This window comes from Prionailurus viverrinus, chromosome C1 (assembly GCF_022837055.1).
Source record: "Prionailurus viverrinus isolate Anna chromosome C1, UM_Priviv_1.0, whole genome shotgun sequence".
In the NCBI taxonomy this organism is placed as follows: Eukaryota; Metazoa; Chordata; class Mammalia; order Carnivora; family Felidae; genus Prionailurus; species Prionailurus viverrinus.
The window spans coordinates 53,733,966-53,756,109 of NC_062568.1; the positions used below are offsets into that span (position 1 = coordinate 53,733,966).

Below are 22,144 nucleotides of genomic sequence, written 5' to 3' on the forward strand. Positions count from 1 at the left end.
AATAGACACAGTTTGTCAGTCCTTCTTTCCAGTGAAATGGCGTTGAAGAAAATTGCAGCTGGTCCACCTCACAGCTTGAATGATCTCACATATGCTTTTCCCCCAGATAATATCCTGCTGTGCACACCTCTCTTCTTCTCACACAGAATATTAAAAAGATACATACTCAGTGGTCAAGATTTAATAAAATTAATGCTTTTTAAACTCCTTCATCAAGAATATTAAGTGAAATTGAATTAGAAAAAAATGTTAATGTTTGTTTATTTTTGAGAGAGAGAGAGAGACAGAGCATGAGTGTGGGGGTGCGGGGGAGCAGAGAGAGAGGCAGACACAGAATCCAAAGCAGGCTCCAGGCTCTGAGCTGTCAGCACAGAGCCCCACCCGGGGCTCGAAGCCACGAGCTGTGAGATCATGACCTGAGCCGAAGCTGGATGCTTAACAGACTGAACCACCCAGGCGCCCCTTGAATTTTTTTAAAGCCCGATTGCATGTGGTGGTGAAGGGTACAGTGACAGCTGATAGTTTGGTGCTACTGCGTTGCTTTGCACTGAAGCCCAGCAGTTTTACCCACCACAGCTTTTGCACGGAGTGTGAGAAAAGCAAATAACCTCTTAGTATAATTACGAAAATTGATCTTGTGCATCCCCTTGAAAGAGTCTCAGTGATCCACGAGGTCCACACACCACACTGAAAATTGCTGTTTCAGGCACTGTGAAAAACAGATTCTCTGCCCTCATGAAACTTACGTTCTACTGGGAAGAGACAAAAAAACAACAGAATTTGGTAAAGTGTTGGTACTTCAGGTAGTTACAGGTACTAAAGAGAAAAAATATGACAACTAATGAAATAGAAGAATATGGATTGTCAGGGGGTTTTGAGCATTTTAGATAGGGTGACAGAGAAGGCCTCATTTAGAGGAAAGAACTGAAGCAGGTGAGGGAGAAGTCAGGAGAGATACCTGCGGGGAGGACATTCCAGTTCTAGGAAACAGCTACCTGGAAGTGTTTCTTGTTATGTTTCACAAATGGCAAGGAAACCAGAGACTGGGGAGGAGTAGGTGAGAGGAAAGAAGAGGTGAACCTAGCAAGGTACGAAGAACCCTCCAGAGTCTTGTGGGTCAGCACTTCCAAAAAATCACATGCATGCACATCAGCTGGGGGTCTTGTGAAAATGCTGTTTCTGACTCATAGATGGGAATTGGTCCTGCAATTCCGCATTTCCAACAAATTACCAGGTGAGGTCAATGTTGTGGTTCTCTTTGAGTAGCAATCTTGTAGGCATTTGTAAAGAGTTTGGCTTTTATTCTGTGTGACGTAGGAAGCCATTGGAGAGAATCTAGCAGAACAGTGGCCTATTCTCACATGTGTCTTAACGTGGTCAGCTATCAATAATAGTAACAGTAGTGGATCTGTAATCACTTATCAAGAGATGTGTGTTAGAATTTTTCAGATTTTAGAATGGTAATACATTTCATATATATGTATTTTATGACACTCCAGCAATGTTTGAGAAAACACTCTGTAGTCATACATTGATATTTCTGCAGTGAAATGAACAGTCACACTCAACAGAATAAGTAAAGACTGTAAATATTTTTTTTTAAGTTTATTTATTTTGAGAAAGAGAGAGAGCATGTGGGGGAGAGGCAGAGAGAGATGGAAAGGGAGAATCCTAAGCAGGTTCCACACTATCAGTGTGGAGCATGTGGGGGAGAGGCAGAGAGAGATGGAAAGGGAGAATCCTAAGCAGGCTCCACTATCAGTGTGGAGCCTGACGTGGGGCTTGAACCCATGAACCATAAGATCGTGACCTGAGCCAAAATCAAGAGTTGGACACTCAACTGACTGAGCCACCCAGGTGCCCTAAGACTGTAAATATTCTTGTATCCATTCAGGTGAGGTTTTTGCCATCAAATGAATTATAAAAATTATGAAAATACTTTCAGGTTTAGGACAGACCAGTGTTTGCTGCCAGATGAGTTATAAAAATACTTTTACTTCTCAGAGCACTTGGATTTTAGAGTTGAGAAAGGATGGACCTTTGTTTCTATTATACTTTCAGGTAGTTGCTCTTCCTGTCCCTGCACTGCAGGAACTTTTAAGACAAATAAGTCTATGACATGTTCATTTCAGGCCTTGTTGGATGCAGCTGTGGACAAGAGAGCGCTTTCATGCCCCAGGTCCTGCTCTCAAAGGAAGAAAAATAGGTACCTATCAATTTGGAGCACAAGTTCTCATTTCCAAAGAGTTTTTTTCATCTTGGCAGCCTGGACTGTCATGTGTGTAGTCAAAGCACATTTAATTAAAACATGCTGAGCATTTTATTATACCTTGGGACAGTTAGCATGTGCTTAGAATTATCCAGCTCTGCTCATTTGTGGTTAACACAGTATTACTTCCATATCTGACTCTGCTTTCTTTCTCACAGCTCTGAGCTGCCTTCGTCCACATTTGGCCCCCCGTCTTGTAATCTAAAGCAAACTTCTCTGTGTTCTTCACAATCCGCTTTTTTTTTTTTTCTTTAGGTGACTGGTTTTCCCAGAGAAGTCCAGTTTAAAAGAAATGCAGTAGGAAATTATCATGATAAAATTTGTTGCTTTCTTTTCCCATCTCCATTATCTGTGATGTCAAATTATTACTAATAGGAGCATTATCTCTCTTTTCCCAGTAGAGTTTCACTTAAGGGTTATTATATCCCTGCTCTGAGTACCTGTCTTCTTGATAAAGCTTGAAAACACTGATATAAGGCAAGATTTTGAAAGGTTGCTGTTTCAATGCTTGCTGGCAAAATGATATGTTGACTCTCATCATTAAGGAATCCTAACTATTATATGAATCTGTGTCCAAAACAATGCACATCCTAATAGACACATTTTAGTGCAACTGCTAAGCCCGAGAAAATGGCGATAGACTCCTTTTGCTACAAAACTATGTTGGTTTATGGGAAATGCGTGGGTTGGGAATAATTGTCTGAAGGATGAATAACAACTAAGAGAAAAACATTGCAGCTTTTCCTGTAAGAAAAGAACAAGGAAGATATACAGTGGACCCTTGGGATAGGGGTGCTGACCCACCCACCTCCACATAGTTGAAAATACAAGTGTAACTTTTGATTGCCCCAAAACTTAACTACTAAGCCTTACTAATAATAAATATTTTGTAGGTTGTATGTATTATATACCGTATCCTTACAATGAAGTAAGCTAGAGGAAGTAAAATGTTATTAAGAAAATCATAAAGAAGAGAAAGTACATTTACAGTACTGTACTGTAGTTATCAAAAAAAAAAAAATCCATGTATAAGCGGACCTGCACAGTTCACACCTGTGTTGTTCAAGGATCAACTTTGTACTGTTTCTACTGAAGGAAATGAGAACATTTGAGACAACAGGGTTATGGTTCTTAGATAACTATCTGGGAAGATCTCCACTAAAAGTATAGTTTTACTTGGTTGTTTTCCAGAACTTGTATTTATAAAAAGTAAAAATTCTGCCAGGAGTTTTCATGTGATTACATTTTTATTGTCTGTAACTTCACGTGCTGTGGATGGTTTAAAGTCTAAGTTATTGGATTTGGAAGAAGTGTTAATCAGGTGTATTTTTGTGTGTGTGGTGAAATGTCTATGCCATATGGTATATTCCTTTAAGGATGAATTACAAGGACTTCATAAAAAGTTAATTCATTGCCGTCTGATTTTAGGTGTGTGAGCTATAGAGAAATCAAGTAGAAGGGTATACTTTTTTTTTTTTTTTGCTATTATTGAGTTTCGTGTCATCTATTTTTTGTGGAAGAGGGTTTTAGGAAATATGTCCTGTTGTTAAAGGTGAGTTTTTTTACTTCACGAAATCCAAACGAGAGCCATTTGAGAATGTTGAGAAGTTACCGGGAGACTTGGCAGCAGCTAAGTCTCCTCTTGAAGTTCTCCGTCAGAAACCTGGTGTTAAGTAGGCCTATCTGAGGACTTTCTGTTAATGTGCCAACAAGTTGGATAAACAGTATCAGAAATTATCATATTCTTTAAAGAGAAAACCTCAGAGAGATATGACTTGCTGTCTAGAAGAAGAAATAGTAGGTTGGAAGATGACAACCCTTACCTTTGAATTGAGCTGAATGACCCAGTTCCCGTGTATAGCTTTTTGTTTCCAAGCCTATAGTGAAAACTTTGAGTAAGCAGAAAGACTTTGTTTGTGTAGTCTGCTTGCGAGGTCTGCCAAGTTGGTTAGAGGAAACATTGCTTAGGTCTTTATTAAAAGCCAAACTTGAGTTTTAAAAAGGAGAGGTTTCCAAGTTTGGTTCACATCTCATTTAGGAGGCTTTGTTGGCCTCAAGCTGTGGGTCCATGGTGAAGAGATGAACACTGCATTTGCAAAATACTTGGTTTTAGAGATCTTTGATGAAACTGAATGTGAGCACTGTAGTTGCAGTCAGAAATTTTCTTCCATGTATTAGCAGTTCTGGGTCATTATTCTCTGAAGAATTAAAAACAATTATCTTTGGGTTTAAAAATAGTTTATTTCTGTCAGAATTGTATCATGACACATCAGTTCTCAACTTGGAACAGTTTTAAATGACTTTGTGTTTTCTAAGGGTGAATTTAACTGACCTGATTTGGCCATCACTTTCCAGAGTGAATTTTAATTATCTTAGTTGAAATGCTTCCTTCCCGCGTTTTGAAGCATTTTCTAGGAAAGAAGTTTAGTCAAGGTAGGAGATACCTGGAAACCTAGTGAAGCACTTTTTTATTTGTTCCTTGTTGAAATTGTTTATGTTATTATGAGCCTTTTTTTCCTCTGAATTTTCATATTCTAAGAAATATATTTCTTTTAGAGTAAGAAGTTTGGTTGTTTTCTTTGTGACTCTCTCAAATATTAGCAGTAGTAATTATGTGGTGTTTATTGTGGATTTTATGCCCTTGTTCTTTTAAAAAGATCACTTTATAGTAAAATAGACTTTTGTGATCACAAGCATCTCATTATTTTAGTATGCCAGAATTTGGTACAGAAACAGAATAGCAACATGTCATTAATGCCTTTCATTTTCTGATTAAAGCAGGACAGGGAATCTCTTGCCAGTTGGTTGAAAGGTGGGTCTTCATTTGAAGGGGAGAAAAACTCTTTTTCTTGTCAATAAATGTCATTCTTTTTACAGAAATCAAAATTGCTAATTTTCAAACCAAAGACAATCTGAAACAAATGTTCTTTAAAACATTAATCACAGTTTTTGAGTGTTCATGCCTCATTAGTCTAAACCTCATTTAAAATGCAACATAGTCCTTTTTGAGAAAAATCCATCATATTGTTAAAAACTTTTGGTTTGAGCCTAAAACAAACAGCTTAAATTTAACATTCTAGTCTGTTCTACGGTGAACTATTTATCTTTTAAATAAAAAGTTAAGCAGATTTAAACTTAACAGAAAAATATTGTTCTAAACCAAAGAATTCATTTAACGTAACTATATAATGATACACAAACTATTCATATAAACAGTGAAAAAATTTTGTTTTGTTTTCTAAAGTCAGTCATTTTCAACAATATGCATAGACATACTGGATATAAATAGGATCCAGTTGGAGAGAGCACAAAGATTTACTCAATCATACAATGTTTAAAAATTTCTTTTTAATGTTTATTTTTGAGAGAGAGAGAGAGTGCGAGCAAGGGAGAGACGGAGAGAAAAGGAGACAGAGAATCTGAAGCAGGCTCAGGCTCTGGGCTGTCAGCACAGAGCCCGATGCAGGGTTCAAACCCATGAACCACGAGCCAAAGTCGGACCTGAGCCAAAAGTCGGACGTTTAACCGACTGAGCCACCCAGGCGCCCCAGTCATACAATGTTTTATATTTATTCTAAAAATTCAGCATATTAAGATATTTTATAAATATATTTAATCATGTCAATAAAGGAACATTTTGAGTACCTCCCAAATAGCCCTAATATTGTAAATTATATCCTATCAGATATTATCCTAGATATATTTTCTTAAGATTTTTTAATCATTGCTTAAAGAGACAGATGAGCATTTTGAAATTTTTAATATTAAAGGAAAATTGAATGTCCTGAAAATATTAATACTTAGAGAAAAAAGCACAGAAGAAAATTATAGCAAAGATAAGTTTAACATTAGGACTTGCTTAAAATCTGTATCTTCAAGTTTTGAAAAGCAAGAAAAAAATTGGAATAATTTTTTATAGACATGACAAAATATGTAAAAGTAAGATTTCCTTGACTCACAATTCTAGCAGTTAACCAAAAAGAAAAGAAAATTTAATTATGCAACTTCTCTTTTTCTTAATGAAAGCTTCCCATTCAGCAGATTCGATTAGAAAGCTTATATTTGATTCCCAGGCCTCTGAGACTGGGAGTATGATTTCTAGGGTAGTGTGTTCATTTCAAGAGCCCACTCAAAAAATTAGTCTTGTGGAGTTTGTTAAATGGGACTTTTTTTTTTTTTAACATTTATTCATTTTTTGAAAGACAGAGAGAGACAGAGCATGAATGGGGGAGAGGCAGAGAGAGAGGGAGACACAGAATCTGGAGCAGGCTCCAGGCTCCGAGCTGTCAGCACAGAGCCCGATGCGGGGCTCGAACTCACGGACCGCAAGATCATGACCCGAGCCGAAGTCAGCCGCCCAACCGACTGAGCCACCCAGGCGCCCCGAATGGGACTTTTCTTTATCTGAATCAGTTTCCACGGTTTTCTCTTCTTACAGATAGTTAACTTACACTTTTAGTTTTTAACAGTTTTTTTTTTCCTCCTTAGCACAAATGTAATATATTCCTCGAATACTTTTTTTTTTTTAAAAAAACCACATAGTCTTATAAGACAAGTAAAAAAACACCATCTAGAGAAACTTCATTCTTCCGGGTTCTGGGAAAAAATAATGCCCCAACAGCCTAGGGCATCCATTGTATGGAATAAGTTAACTTCTCTCCTGTGCTTCTAGGGAGACACTGGTCATCTACCATACGTGGGGGAACTGAGAAAATAGTCACTCAGAACGTTTTCTGTGCTAGGTGGGTCAGATGAGGAACCTGAATGAGAAAGGCTGATGTAGAGCTCATGAATGTGACTTAAATGATGGTATGTTATTCCAGATCTTTCATATTCTGTCTCGTTGGCTCTCTGCCCCCATATGTATGTACACACACACATCTTTTCTTTCATTTCTAAAAGTGCGATCAGACGGTACATACCAATCAACTTGGTCTTCATTTTCCATACAGTTTACTGATCTCTCTTTTTTTCTTTTGGCTTTCTGCATTTATTTGTTTAGATTTTGCTTACAGTCACATAGGAGAGAGAATGTCTCGAACGGAACCTTTCTACTTTTCCACTTTGCTTAGACGCACCTGTGACTTCTGAGCCCATTATTCCCCACCTCTGCATCTTTGCTCCGTCAGTATTACTGGCAAGTATTAATTCTTTCTTTCTTTTCTTTTCTTTCTCTTTTTTTTTTTTTACTGGCTATTTCTTCTACCTCATGAGAATTGAGAATTGGTCTGGGCCTGACTATACCACCCCTCTCTCGGCAGACATCTGAGTATTCAGTGGGAAGTAGGTACCAAGCAGAAGAAAACACATTTCATTACTTGTGGATGCTTCCTGGACAACTCAGCCCAGGATCCCTCCAGTGCCTACATCTCAAGCTTTCCTCAACATGTCTCTTATTTCAACGAGTCTGCATTATTTGTGGTTCCTCAAACACTTCTGAACTCTCTTGTTTCTGTGTCCTTATCACTGTATTCCCTCTGTTCAGAATGGTGTTCTTCCTCTTACCTCCAGTCTCCTTTCCTTAGCTCCTTGACTTTAAAAATCATCGGTCTTTGAAAACTCTCATCAGAGGATACCATCTCTGTTTTTCTTTCTTGGCGCTCTGGCTAAAAGTGACAACTCCTTTCCTTCTTTTCTTTCGTCAGTTCAGCAGATACTTACTGGGGACCTGTTCTTGCCAGGAATTTTGACAAAATCATGGTTTTACTTCTATTATCTTGTTTGTGTAATAATGTCCACCTTATTTTCCTAAATAAATTACATCTGGACCCACCTTGTAACTGACATTCTTACCCAAAGGTGTTTAATACATATTTACTGAGTGAACGAAACTTTCTGATTATTTTAACATTGTCTGTGGCAGCATAACTCTGTTTTTTTTTTCCTCATAAAATTTTCTTTTGTGTAGATAGAAAAGTATTACTGACACTTAAATGTGATGGAGAAAATCTTTTAATGGAATTTGTAGGTATGTACTTAATTTAAAGGCTCGTCCATACCATACTAAGGTTATTTTAAGCAGCTGTCCCTGAGTTTTTAAGATGGTTTTAAGGTGAGCTGTCCCTGAATCATATGTTGTCTGGCTGTCATTCTCAGTCATGCTCTAGTGATGGAAGTCTGTCATGTTTATAAGCTTGGTGTGTGGGTGGTTTCCCTGACGGAATCAAAAAGGGGGGAGGGGAGCCCTAGAGACTGCCAGCTGAAGGCAGATCACAGACTTTTGGGACTTATTGGCCTGTAACTTCCTTTCAACAGGCTGAAAGGACTTTAAAGTGCTAAAAGACCACACGATTTCCTCTCTTTTCTTCATTACCTTTTGTATTTCTTTTCTTAGATGAAATGTATCTTAGCCCACCATACCCCATATCCTAGATATGCCAAAAAGATCACGATTTAAAACAGTTCTTCTCAAAGTATGGTTTGGGGACCTCTGGGGTTCCTCAAGTTTTTTTCAGTTTCCACAAAGTTAAATTAGAATAATAAGACAACATTATTTGCCTTTTTCACTCCTCTTCTCTCACAAGTGTCTACTTGAATCTTCCAGAAGGTACATGGCAAGTGATACTACAATAGGTTAAATATAGAGGCAGGTATGAGAATCTGTCTTCAATTAGACCAGACCCGAAAAAAATTTGCAAAATGTGAACCAAATACTTGGTTTTGAAAAAATAGCTATTTTTCATAAAAGTGTTAAAATATAATGCCCTTATTATTTAACAAATTAGCAACTAAAAATTTTATTAAAACAAATGAAAACAAATTAAAATTTGTCAGTTTTATAATGTGGTTCGTATCAGTAGATATTAAAAGCTCTTTAGAATCTGGGTTTTTGAAACCAAAAGTTTGAGAACCACTGGTTTAAGAGATGTAAAATATTTAAAGAAGAACAGACTTTTTTTTTTTTTTGTGGATGTTTTTATTTATTTTTGAGACAGAAAGCAAGAGCTGGGGAGGGGCAGAGAGAGAGAGTTGGGGAGATAGGAACCTAAGTGGGCTCTGCCCTGACAGCAGAGAGCCCAATGCAGAGCTCAAGCTCATGAGCTACAAGATCATGACCTGAGTCAAAGTCGGACACTTAGCCAACTAAGCCACCCAACCAACCCCAGACTTTCTTTTTTATGTCTGTTTTATTTTTGAGAGAGAGTTGGGGGGGGGTGGGAGGGGCAGGGACAGGGAGAGAGGGGGTTAGGATCCGAAGCAGGCTCTGTGCTGATGGCCGAGGGACCATTGCGGGCTTGAACTCAGGAACTGTGAGATCATGACCTGAGCTGAAGTCAGTCACTTAACCAACTGAACCACCTAGGGCCCCAAGAAAACAGACTTTTAACAGATTACAAGATAAAGTCCTTTTGGTGTAGTCAAGGTGTCTTCAAACTGGAATATACGGTAATTGAACATACTGTATGGTTTCTAGTTGCTGGGCATTTAGGTTGAGTCCAGGTTTTCAGTCTTAAAGGAATATTGCAGTGATATTCTTCTATATTGCTATTTTCCAGACATCCTTAATTGTTTTACAGTAAATTCCTAGAACGAGAATAGAACTGCTGGGTCAGAAGGTATGCAGAAGGAACTGACATGACCTGTTATATAACTTCAGGGGCCAAGTATGCCCCCCCTGTTTGTTGTTGGTGTTGGTAATCAGTGCCCCAGTTATCAGGAAGTCCAGGGTCTTTCTCTTTAGGCAGCCTCTTCCTGTAGGCTTGAGCCCCTGAAGTCTTACTCAGTCCCACAGTGGTCCCATCTTCTTCCAAATGCAGAAGGAGAGGTGCAGTGTAACAGTACACTCTCTGTCTTCCTTATTTTTATCAGTTTCTGTCAGTGTTGAAGACCAGCCCCATATTGTTTGTGATAATTGCTTATCTAATGCCGCTGGGATCCTGTTTCTGGTCAGACTTGGCCCAGGTCAGGTGGTAGGGTCCCCTCCCTAAGGAAAGGAAAAAAAACCCTCAAGGCAACCTTGCTGTTCACGTACTTGACAACATCCTTCACGACCTTGTAACATGAGGCCACTTAATCAGACTACATGTTTGTGTGTTACCATATATGGGAGACAAAGAGGTAAACAATATATTAAAAAAACGACACCCGTGGCGTTCGGGGCTCAGTTCTTTGGGTACGAACCCGACTGAGCGATGCCGGCAGGAATAAAGTTGCTTCCTGGGAAGAAGAGCCTCTGTGTCACCACTCTCTGTGCGAGAATCTTGCTACGGTCACAGTAGTGACCCCGCTTGGAGGTCCGGATTGCAGTTTGTTAGTTCATGCTCTTACACTCAATGATTTCAGTGTACCAGGGAGGATGAGGACGCTTCGTGCATCAGTCTCATGCTGGGTCGGAATCTGTCCTCCCCAATAAACCCATAAGCCGTTTTGTGTGGCCCCAGATCACCGGTTCAGTTAATCCATTTTCAAGGTCATTTTACTTCAGGAGTGTCTCTGCCTTTTCTTGCCAGTGGAACTTGGTTTGGATTATGAGTTTCTTCTGGAGCAGAATTCCTTAACTTTGAATCTGAGGAATCAAAGATTGGAGTGATGTTTCTTCCCTTCCAGAAGGACTTAGGGTCCTAGAAAAATCCGTCTCCCCAACTCTAGCAGCTAACTCTGCCCACCAAGAGGTTGGGGCTTGTTTCTCTAAGTCATCTAGCCATGCCCCGTCCATGGGCTGCTTTCCCCTGATTCTGAGGACAGTGGTACTTGCCCGTTGCCTAACTTGGTCAACAAAAAGACCAAGGTGACCTAAGGCTCCCTAAGCATTAGAAAGTTTGTCATAATTTTTAAGGGTTTTCCTTCAAAGAGCATCTTATTTGAGCTCTGTCATGACAGGTGCCTGTTAAACACTTTGAAAGGCTTAGGATAAGTATTGCTAATTGCTCTCCAGAGAGGTTGTGCCAGTTTACGCTCCCATCAGCAGAAAAATACATGGCTAGGAAAAGACTTTTAAAACCCAAACTTCACTCAAGGGGTGCCTGGGCGGCTCAGTCGGTTAAGCGTCCGACTTTGGCTCAGGTCATGATCTCAACCCGTTCACGAGTTCAAGTCCCGCATTGGGCTCTGTGCTGACAGCGCAGAACCTGCAGCCTGCTTCAGATTCTGTGACTCCCTTTCTCTCTGCCCCTCCCCCGCTGGCGCTTTGTCTCGCTCTCTCAAAAATGAATAGACCTTAAAAAAATTCAAACAACCCCAAACTTCACTCTTAAAAGTCACTAATCATTAGAATTGTTTTAATACTAAAGGAAACTCAAACTTTTCTCCCACTATTTCTTGGTTATTTGCTAAATGCTCAGTTTATTTGGCCACATAATTGTGATCTGTAGCATCTTGAATAATAGTGCCTTCTGTGATATAATAGGTATACAGGGAAGAACAAAATAATAAGAGAACGCACAGCTGAAATCATAGGCAGTGGCCTGAGGCTAATATGGTAACGTCATTTTGTTTTTAAATTCACTTTTGGTGAGGGCAGGAGAGGGTACTCATTTACTAAAGCTCTCCTAAGCGCAGGGTGCTTTATGTATGACACCTAATTTGATCCTCACAAGAAACCTGTATTGTCACTATTCCCATTTCAGATGATGATATTATTCCATTTTATAAATAAAGAATAAGATACAGAGAGGTAGTAAATTTCCTAAAGCCACACAGCTTTAGGTAAAAGTTGATGTTTCCCTAAGAAAGTCTTATCTAGGACTGGATACACAATTCTCTAGAGGCAGGATTTTGAGAATTAGCCTCTTTCTCACCTTTTCCAAAGTCAAAGCAACCTGCAGAAGGCTATCACTGCTTGGGTACAGGCTTTGTACAGCGTTTGTGAGGAATTAGGGCTAACTACAAAGTTAGAGGGCACAGTCCCAAAGGCTTCCTTAATTCTGACACCCCCCTCAGGTTTGATAATTCACTAGAAGGACTCCTAGAACTCACTCACAGTCAGGATTTATTACAGGGAAAGGTACAAATTGTAATCAGCCAAGGGAAGAAGCATGTACAGCCAGGACCAGGAGAAGGACAAAATGTGGAGCTCCCCTTGTCTTCTCTGTTTAAAGCCCCCACACATAGTGATGAAGTGCTTTCTGAGGTTCCGAAGCTCAAGAAGGCTGTGATGCCTCTTATGGAGAAGATACATGTGTTGGGTAAGTTTCACTGAGGCATGAGTTACAGTATACAGCTGTTGGCTGTGAGTTCAGTTCTAATGAATCACAATATTTATTAAATAAGGTGTCTTTAAACAGAAACAAATGAACAAGGTTATGTATTCATAGGTTGATGAGAATGTTGTGACCAGAGGCATATAGGAACCTAACTTTGTGTTTTCCCCAGGGAACAGTGGTTCAGCATTCACTGATTGAGCGTTCAAGGTGACTCTGTAGAATAGAACTTGAAATAACGAGAAGCAACTGTATTTGCTGCTTTACTTCGTTACTCATTTATTCATGTCATCTTTTATTTGTTCATTAAAAAATATATTTGAACACTCCTACTGGGTGCCAAGCAATTTCTACATGACTTAGAATTTCCTTTTTGTGTTCTTATGCCTATCGTCAATAGTCTTGCTGTAGCCCTCTGACTCCAGATATTTGTGTGGTTCATGATAACATAAGTGAAGTGTTGGCATTTTAAAGGTTGAGGGGAATGTTTTGAGTCTATGATCATTTTTGCTTAACCTACATATGCTAGATTCAGCCTTCTCCATAAACTTTTCGTAAATTTACTTACCTCCGTGGAGACCAGGATTTTTTGGACCAGATTCCTTAATGGGTTCGTGTCGGGTGGTAGCAGAACCAGGCGAGGTAGCCGGCCACGTATTCCCACGCCGAGATGCTATGTCAGCCGATTTAGCTACATGGTATTGCAGGCAGAGCTTTTGACCAGCAACATTATTACTGAGCTGTGCTTTACTGATGAGATGCCAGACCACACTGGTATCTCTCCTTTTTCTAACTCTCCCCATCTCCCGCACGTGTTTTTATTTCCATCTCTTTCCACATCCTCTTTTACACTGTCTCCTAAACCCTCATTCAAGCAGAGTGAGGGGAAATGGACTTGAAAAGCAGATGTTCACCTCATGGTCTTTGTGGCTCCCTGGATACTCTCCTCCACTGAAGTGTTTCTCCTTTCCTGGTTTTGATTGTTCATGATATATGAAGACACTAAGTACCTTGCTGCTCTTCTCTCCTGAAGTTAGTAAAACCAGTTACACTGGAATCCTCCAAATACGATGGGGAGATACACTTCTGAGGATTAAAACTGTTATCTGGTGAATTTGACTGAAAAAGAAAAAATTCCAATAATTTCAGGGATCTGAGAATCCCTTAATTGTAGAATTAAGCCCAAAGACACAAAGACTTTATTGACTATCAGTGACTGTGAGAAATGATTGCATGCTGTAAAAATTAACCTTGGTGTTTTTATGTGCTAAACAGTTGAATAAATACAGTCGCTTTCTTTGAACATCTTTGTGAAACTGTACTCCCAAGAAAATAAAGATCAAGACTAAAAATCCTCTGAATGTCCTTTAGAGTCTTAACACAATGCCTAGGACACACAGACATCAACAAACATATATTAAATATATATTAATATAACTTAATTTAATGTATATTAACCATATGTGATTAAAATATAAATATTCAGTAATGTTAACTTGGTGTTTATTCTTCCAGATACAGATGAATATAGACCTCCTGTTTGGAAATCTTACTGTAAGTATGCAAATAATTTTAAATTGGGTGGGTTATAGTGCTTTATAAGTGATATAGAAATAGAAATATTAAAATCATTAGGTATGAAGATTCATTTCATTTTGTACACATTATTGAAAAATTAATTTATAGCAGGGTTTGGGAACAGCGTAGAAGTAGTAATTGTGGGAAAACAGGAGTGTTTCCATAAGGTCTGTCTATGGTTTGCATGTCTGGAATGCATCTCATCTCTCTGAGCTTGCATGAAATTCCATATTGAACTTGAGGCCACTTGTTGACATTGGCTGATAAAAACTAATGAAAAGAGAAGGTAACTGAGAATTCAAGCAATCTAATTATTCTCAGATCCCAATTCTTTATATGGAAAAGAACTCTGGGCTATATAAATGATAAGTCAGAAGGCTGTCTTCATAGAATGAATGGATGAAAACAGGCAAAAGTGGTTTTTTTTTTTGTTTTGTTTTTGTTTTTGTTTTTGTTTTTTTTTTAGGAATTGCTTTCCTGCATATGAGAGACCTTTGAATTCTATTTTGCTCTTTAAACTTTGCATTAGAATAAAAATCTTTTCAAAAGAGTCTAGGCTCTTTGCCCTTTATTACCCCTTCCTTGTCCTTGAGAATATTGTTTCTTCAAGTAAAAGATATTTCAGATTTTTTAAAAGTGGAAATGGGATTAATATAATCAAAGTAGCCTTAAAAAGAAATCCATGAATACTGCTGACGCCATTACTGTAAGTTTTTGTTTATGTATGGAGTTGCATAAGCAACCTGAGAAACCTGTACTTTAGACATACATTATCAACATCTTTGTAAGTGTTGAGTTATCCTAAGTTTTGATATTTGTAAGTTGCCGAAATTTGCCGCCTGCAGGATCAGCTATTCAGATTCTTGGTTTTGTGTTCCCAGAACAACAGATAGGTTTATTTCAGCAGGTTGCTGCTTTGGGCTACTTATAGTAAGCAAAATATGAATAATCTCTAGAGATACTGCCATAGAGACTTTTTCCCCACCCCTGCCTGTGCCTTTTTTGTTTATGGGAAGTATAGTTCAAAGAATGTATAAAAATGACTAATGTTCTTCTTAAAAATTTGTCTCACAATATCATTGGCTAAAAACCTATTTAAAATTCTTGTCTGCATTTTCTGGTTTTCAGTTTACCTTTGTTCTCTTTGTTCTGACTTGTACCTTGCACATGTTTTATGTAAGAGCATCTATGAAGCCTCACACTGTTATGGAATCATGGTGATGATTTTTTTTCCTCTGAAGAATATTGATCACTAAATGTAGTATAGGCAGTTTGTATTTCTGTATCTCTAAATGTCTCCTAGTAGCCATCATTTTTAAAAAATGGCATATTTCTTTTTTTTTTTTATTTTTGGAGACAATTCTGCTACTGAGTTTTAGTTTTTTTTTTTTTTTTAGTAACCTCAATGCCTGAGCTCCCCCCAGCATAATTCTAAAACTTTACAAATATGAACCAATAGGAAAATAGAACTAGCAAGAAGTCTAAGTTGACGACTTTTATTATTTCTTAAAAAAATTTTTTTAATGTTTGTTTATTTTTGAGAGAGAAACAAAGAGTGTAAGTGGGGGAGGGGCAGAGAGAGAGGGAGACACAGAATCTGAAGCAGGCTCCAGGCTCTGAGCGGTCAGCACAGAGCCCGACACGAGGCTCGAACTCCAAAGCTGTGAGATCATGACCTGAGCCAAAGTTGGACGCTTAACCAACTGAGCCACCCAAGCACGCTTAAATTCAATAATATGCGATTATATATGTAGAAAGAGAAGAAAAATTCCCTCCCAGAGATAAACTTAGATATACATAAACATACTTTCTCTGATGACCACCGTGTTCTATTCATTCTTTCTTCATTACAAATCAACCTGAAGTGAGGCTAGAATGTCGTGGTATTGGTGTAATTTTCACTGATTCATTTTCAGATACTCTGAAAATCATCCTTTCCTTGGCAAATTATTTCAGTATCTGAATTCCTTCTTTTGCTGCATTTACTCTATTTGAAGAAGCGGTGGTAACTTTGGCTCAGAAATTTTGTTTTTAGGGGAGATTATCTTTGAAGATAGATGTTTGCAATATAAATAGGGGAGAAAAACACATCTGTCACTTCTACCATAATCCTAATTTTAGTTTCAAGTTTGACATGTAATAATGTGCTTTAAAAATCGATAACCATTGGGGCGCCTGGGTGGCGCAGTCGGTTAAGCGTCCGACTTCAGCCAGGTCACGATCTCGCGGTCCGGGAGTTCAAGCCCCGCGTCAGGCTCTGGGCTGATGGCTCAGAGCCTGGAGCTTGTTTCCGATTCTGTGTCTCCCTCTCTCTCTGCCCCTCCCCCGTTCATGCTCTGTCTCTCTCTGTCCCAAAAATAAATAAATGTTGAAAAAAAAAAACAAATTTTAAAAAAAATCGATAACCATTGGGGCGCCTGGGTGGCTCAGTCAGTTAAGTGTCCAGCTTCGGCTCAGGTCCTGATCTCTTGGTCTGTGAGTTCGAGCCCCCCGTCGGGCTCTGTGCTGACAGTTCAGAGCCTGGAGCTGCTTTGGATTCTGTGTCTCCTTTCTCTGCCCCTCCTCTGCTCATGCTCTGTCTCTGTCTCAAAAATAAATAAACATTAAAAAAATTAAAAAATATACACATATATAACCATTATTTGCTTGTATTAGAGACGTGCCTTATGCAATACAACCACCAAGAATTCAGGAAAATAAAGGGCCAGATTTTGGAGAACACAGCCAAATACCCAGTACTAATTTGTTACAAGGTAAAAAGACATTTGTGTGGATTATGATTTTTCTATTTATGCTTGCCTTTGGGCTTTCACTAAGTTTAGTTTCTTTTATTTTCTTCGTGTTGCTCTTAACAGATTTTAATTTAATAACAAATAGAACTGTACCACAGTTTTCTGTAAAAAGCAGCCAGTTTGTGATTCCTAATATATTTATGCTTTCTGCAGAAGGGCAATTTAGAATTGTTTGTAATAGCGGAATATTAGAAAAAACCTAAGTGTCTGCCGTGGGAGAGACATAGGTTAACTGAACAACCTATAACACCAAAAAGAACGAGGAAGATATCTGTGAGCTGATGTGGAATGGTTTGCTTTCTGTCTTTACAGTATATCAGCTGCAGCAGGAAGCCCCTCATCCTCGAAGAATTACCTGTACTAATGAGGTGGGTGTGATGCGGCTGTTATAAGAACGTGTCTCTCAAGTGATGAACCACTGTCTTCTACTCCTGAAACCAATATTCCACTCTATATTAACTAACTAGAATTTAAATTAAAATCCGAAAAAAACACAACCACCACAAACCAACAAAAAACCAAAATGGCTCTCGGTCACGTGTTTACCAAACTTTCACCTTCCTCCCGTGGCATGGTTATTTGTGGGATTGGCCAGTTATGTTAGTTAGCTTCGTAAAGTTGTACTTGAATGCATCTTTCTTAATGTTCTCCTCAGTTGCACTAACTGTCACTTTTTAATGGACTATTTGGAGTATAGAATGTGACAGTGTAGTTTTAAGTGATGTTAGTATTCTTCTCGGTTAAGTCACACATTCTTCAATAAAGTTTGAAGGCATTATTGAAGTAACTTTTCCATTAAAAGAAAGATTTATATTGTGGTTTCGAAAATGAGCAGAAGACATGAACGGTACTTATCACCGTATTTTCAGTACTGAAAAGATGTTCAACTTCACAAACAATAAGAGAAATGCAAATTAAAATACACAGAGAGACCATTTCCACCTTTTTAGATTGGCAAAAGTTCAAAAGATTAGACTATGCTTAGTTGGTAAGTCTGTGAAGAAACAAACACTCTCATATATTGCTGATGGGAATGTGAAGTGTTACATTTTATGAGAATTTTGTGATATCTGACAAATCGATACCTGCATTTACCTACCAGTCCAATTTCTAGTGATTTACCCTGATGAATTACCTGTACAAATATGGACTTATATACGCCCAAAGTTTTTGATTAGAGGATTATTTGTAATAGCAGAATATTAGGGAAAAAACCTGAATATCAGTCCATAGGGGACCGATTGAATCAACTGTGATATTAAAAGGAATAAGGAAGTTTCTGTGAGCCGATACGGAATGATTCCAGGTAGAAAGTGTATACGCAGACATACCTTGGAGATATTGTAGATTTAGCTAGACCCACTGCAATAAAGCCAATATTGCAATAAAAAGAGTCAAGTGAATTTTTTTGTTTTTTCGTACATATAAAAGTTATGTTTACACTATACTATAGTCTTTTAAGCATGCAATAGCATTATGTCTAAAAACACAATTTACACACATGAATTTAAAAATACTTCATTGCTAAAAATGCTGTCATGTAAGCTTTCAGTGAGTGTAATCTTTTTGCTGGTGGAGGTTCATGCCTCAATACGGATGGCTGCAGTTGGTCAGTTGTGGCTGGTGAAGGCTGGGGTGGCTGTGGCAGTTTCTTAAAATAAGACAACAGTGAAATTTGCCACATTGATGAACTCTTCCTTTCACGTACGGTTTGTAGCATGTAATGCTGTTGAGGAGCATTTGAAAGAAGCAGAACTTCTTTGAAAATCAAGAGTCAATCCTCTCAAACCCTGCTGCCACTTTGTCAACTAAGTTTAGGTCATATTCTAAATCCTTGTCGTTTCAACAGTCTTCATGCCATTTTTATCGGGAGTAGATTCCATCGCAGGAAACCGCTTTCTTTCCTCATGTACAAGAAGCAACTCCCTGTTTTATCCTGAGATTTCAGCAATTTGGTCGTATCTTTAGACTCTACTCCTAATTCTAGTTCTTCAGCTGTTTCTACCACATCTGTGGTTGCTTTCTCCACTGAAGTCTTGAACCCCTCAAAGTCACCCATGAAAGTTGGAATCAACTTCTTCCAAATTCCTGTTAATGTTGGTATTTTGACCTCCTCCCATGACTCATGAGTGTTCTTTGTGACATGTGAAATGGTGAATCCTTTCCGGACGGTTTTCAGTTTACTTTGCCCAGATCTATAGAGGAATCACTATCTATGGTAGCTATAGCCTTATGAAATGTATTTCTTAAGTAATAAGGCTTGAAAATCAAAATTACTCCTTGACCCATGAGTTACAGAATAGATATTGTGTTAGCAGGCATGAAAACATCATTCTTATTGTACATCTCCATCAGAGCTCTTGGGTGACCAAGTACATGATCACTGAGCAGTAATATTTTGAAAGGAATCTTTTTTTCTGGGCAGTAGGTCTCAACAGTGGGCTTAAAATAATCAGTAAATCAGATGTGCTGTCATCCAGACTTTATTGTTCCATTTATAGAGCGTAGGCAGAGTAGAATGAGCAGAATTCTTAAGGGCCCTAGGATTTTCAGAATGGTCAGTGAGCACTGGCTTCAGCGTAAAGTCTCCAGCTGCATTAGCCCCTAACAAGAGTCAGCTTGATTTTTGAATCTTTGAAACCAGGCAATGACTTCTCCTCTCTCAAAGTCCTAGATGACGTCTTCTTCTAATATAAGGCTGTTTCATCTTTACTGAAAATCTGTTGTTTAGTGTGGCCACCTTCATTCATTAGCTCTATCTTCTGGATAACTTGCTACAGCTTCCACGTCAGCACTCACTGCTTCACCTTGTACTTTTATCTTACAGAGACGGCTTCTTTCCTTAAAGCTCATGAACCCACCTCTGCCAGCTTCCAACTTTTTTCCTGCAGCTTCCGCACCTCTCTCAGCCTTTACAGAATTGAAGAAAGTTAGGGCTTTGCTCTGAATTAGGCTTTGACTTAAGAGAATGTGGTAGCTCGTTTGATCTTCTATCCAGACCAGAACTTTCTCCATTATTGCTTTCTTATCATTCATGTGTTCACTGGAGTAGCTCTTTTAATTTCCTTCAAGAACTTTTCTTTTACATTCACACCTTGGCTACCTGGGATAAGAGGCCTAGCTTTTGGCCTCTCTCAGCTTTTGACATGCCTTTCTCACTAAGCCTAATTGTTTCTAGCTTTTGATTTAAAGTGAGAGATGTGTGACTCTTTCCCTTGAACATTTAGAGGCCACCGTAGGGTTATTCATTGGCCTACTTTCTATCCTGTTGTGTCTCAGGGAATAGACCCAAGGAGTAGGAAAGAGATGGGGAATGCCCAGTTGGTGGAGAAGTCAGAACACACACAACATGTAGGGATGAAGTTTGCTATCTTATGTGGGTGAGGTTTGTGGTGGCCCAAAACAATGATGATGCTAACATCAGAGATCCTTGATTACAGATCACCATGACAAACATAATAATAGTGAAAAAGTTGGAAGTATTGTGAGAGTTACCAAATTGTGACACAGAGACACAAAGCGAGAAAATGCTGTTGGAAAAATGGCATGAACAGCCTTGTTGGATGCAGGGTTCCCACAAACCTTCAACATGTGAAATCCCCAGTGTCTGTCAAGTGCACAAGAAAATGAGGTGTGCCTGTATGGTAATTATGGTCCCTTTTTAGTAGTAAAAAAGGGAAAAATAGGAAAAAAGTTAAGCGTTTTGTGCAAAAGAGAAACACGGGAAGGATTAACCCAGAGACCGGTGAAATAGTTATCTGTAAGGAGTGGGGCAGGGGTGGGGCTGCGGGGGGCAGAGTGGGGAGGATAAGGATGGAAGTCAGACCTCTCTGATGATGTTTTTATATAGTTGCAACTTTTGAACTATGCAGATATTTCACACATTCAAACAGAATTAAGTAAAAAATGATTTAAAAAGCAAACCCTAAAATTGAATACAAATAGAAACAAATGAACCTAACAAATTCATAGCATCCTCACCCCAAAATTAATTTACATAGCTTATAAACATTATTCTGACCATACAAACTTAGAGGGAAATGTACTAAGAATCATAACCTGCAAAGAGATCTTTATACTTAGCAATTTGTTGTTGTCAGTAGCACTTTGTGTGGTAATTCTGAAATTATTTTTGTGTGTAATACAGGATAGAACAAATGAGTAACTATATTAGATTTTGGGGAGCCAGTGTTCGTGGGAGATATAAATATGGAGCTTTGAATTCGACTTGGAGGCATAAATGTGAATTCACAGATTTTTAAAAGTATATTTTCTATCGCAGTCTGTGGAAAGGGCTTAGAAGCAGTGATGCCCTCGTAAGAGTAAACATACTCGGTGCCCAAATTTGGTTTCCAAGTACTATCTCCTACTGAAAGGAGCCAGTGTTCCTTACAAGAATTCCTGATTCCAGAACATGGGGCAATGACTTCTTAGAACCTTTTATATCGGAAAGCAAGAAGAACTCAAACGGATGGGGACATGTCAAAAGATCCTAGGAGCCCACTTGAAGGGTTATCACAGATAACACAGGAAAGATAATCTGTTGGTCCATAATGATGCTTACCAAAAAAACTACCCCAATACAAAGAAAAAAAACAACAGAGGGACAGAGTATAAAGTCCTTTACAGCAGAAACATAGCTAAACATGTAGAAGGAGTGATAATGATTGTGCTGATAATTGAGTCAAGCAAGGATCATCACTGGACATTAAAACCATTGAGTAAAAAGATTGTAGGTGAAGAGAATGTTTACATGGTTCTAAGGCCTCACCCTACTAATTATTTATGCATTGCAAGGAGAAAGATACATTTTTATAGTGGAGGGATCTGGCACGCTCACCCTTATCTACATGATCAACTTTAGCATTACCTGTATTGGGACAAACTGACGTGTCTCTGGATGTGATGTAATGAGGCATACACAATGCCATCTAGATAGTACTTACGCCAAAAATGTTTCACTTAAATCTGTTTGTGAAGTATGAATCAGACAGATCCAAAATGTGTACATTCTATAAGACATCGGTCCTGCAAATGTCCTTTTCATAAAAGAAATAACAGTGGTGGGAACATTCTAAAATGAAGGAGACTAAAGAGATATGACCACCGTATGCAGTATGCCTACCTTGAGAGGGTCGTAGAGACAGAGAGCTCTCTCTCTCTATTTAAGGCTGCACATTTTGGGTATAATTAGAGAAATTTGAATATGAACTATATATTAGGTAATAGGGAATCCTAATAACTTTCTTAGATGATATACTATTAAAAAGAATTGCTTCTCCATTGTTTAAAAACATGTGAAATGGATTCTGTTATTGTGAAAACTGGCTAAACATTGAACAGCCCTGAAAGCATATAGTCATAAA

At 38.5% G+C, this 22,144-nt stretch overlaps 1 protein-coding gene across 1 annotated transcript in view; it reads left to right on the forward strand.

Annotated features, from left to right (window-relative positions):
* The window catches only part of CHN1 (chimerin 1), a 205,281-nt gene that overhangs the window by 34,177 nt on the left and 148,960 nt on the right, over positions 1–22,144 (forward strand). The window contains exons 3-4 of the mRNA XM_047870700.1: positions 13,924–13,962; positions 17,091–17,146. Coding sequence (XP_047726656.1) covers positions 13,924–13,962; positions 17,091–17,146 — 95 coding nt within the window. The remainder of the gene's footprint in view (positions 1–13,923; positions 13,963–17,090; positions 17,147–22,144) is intronic.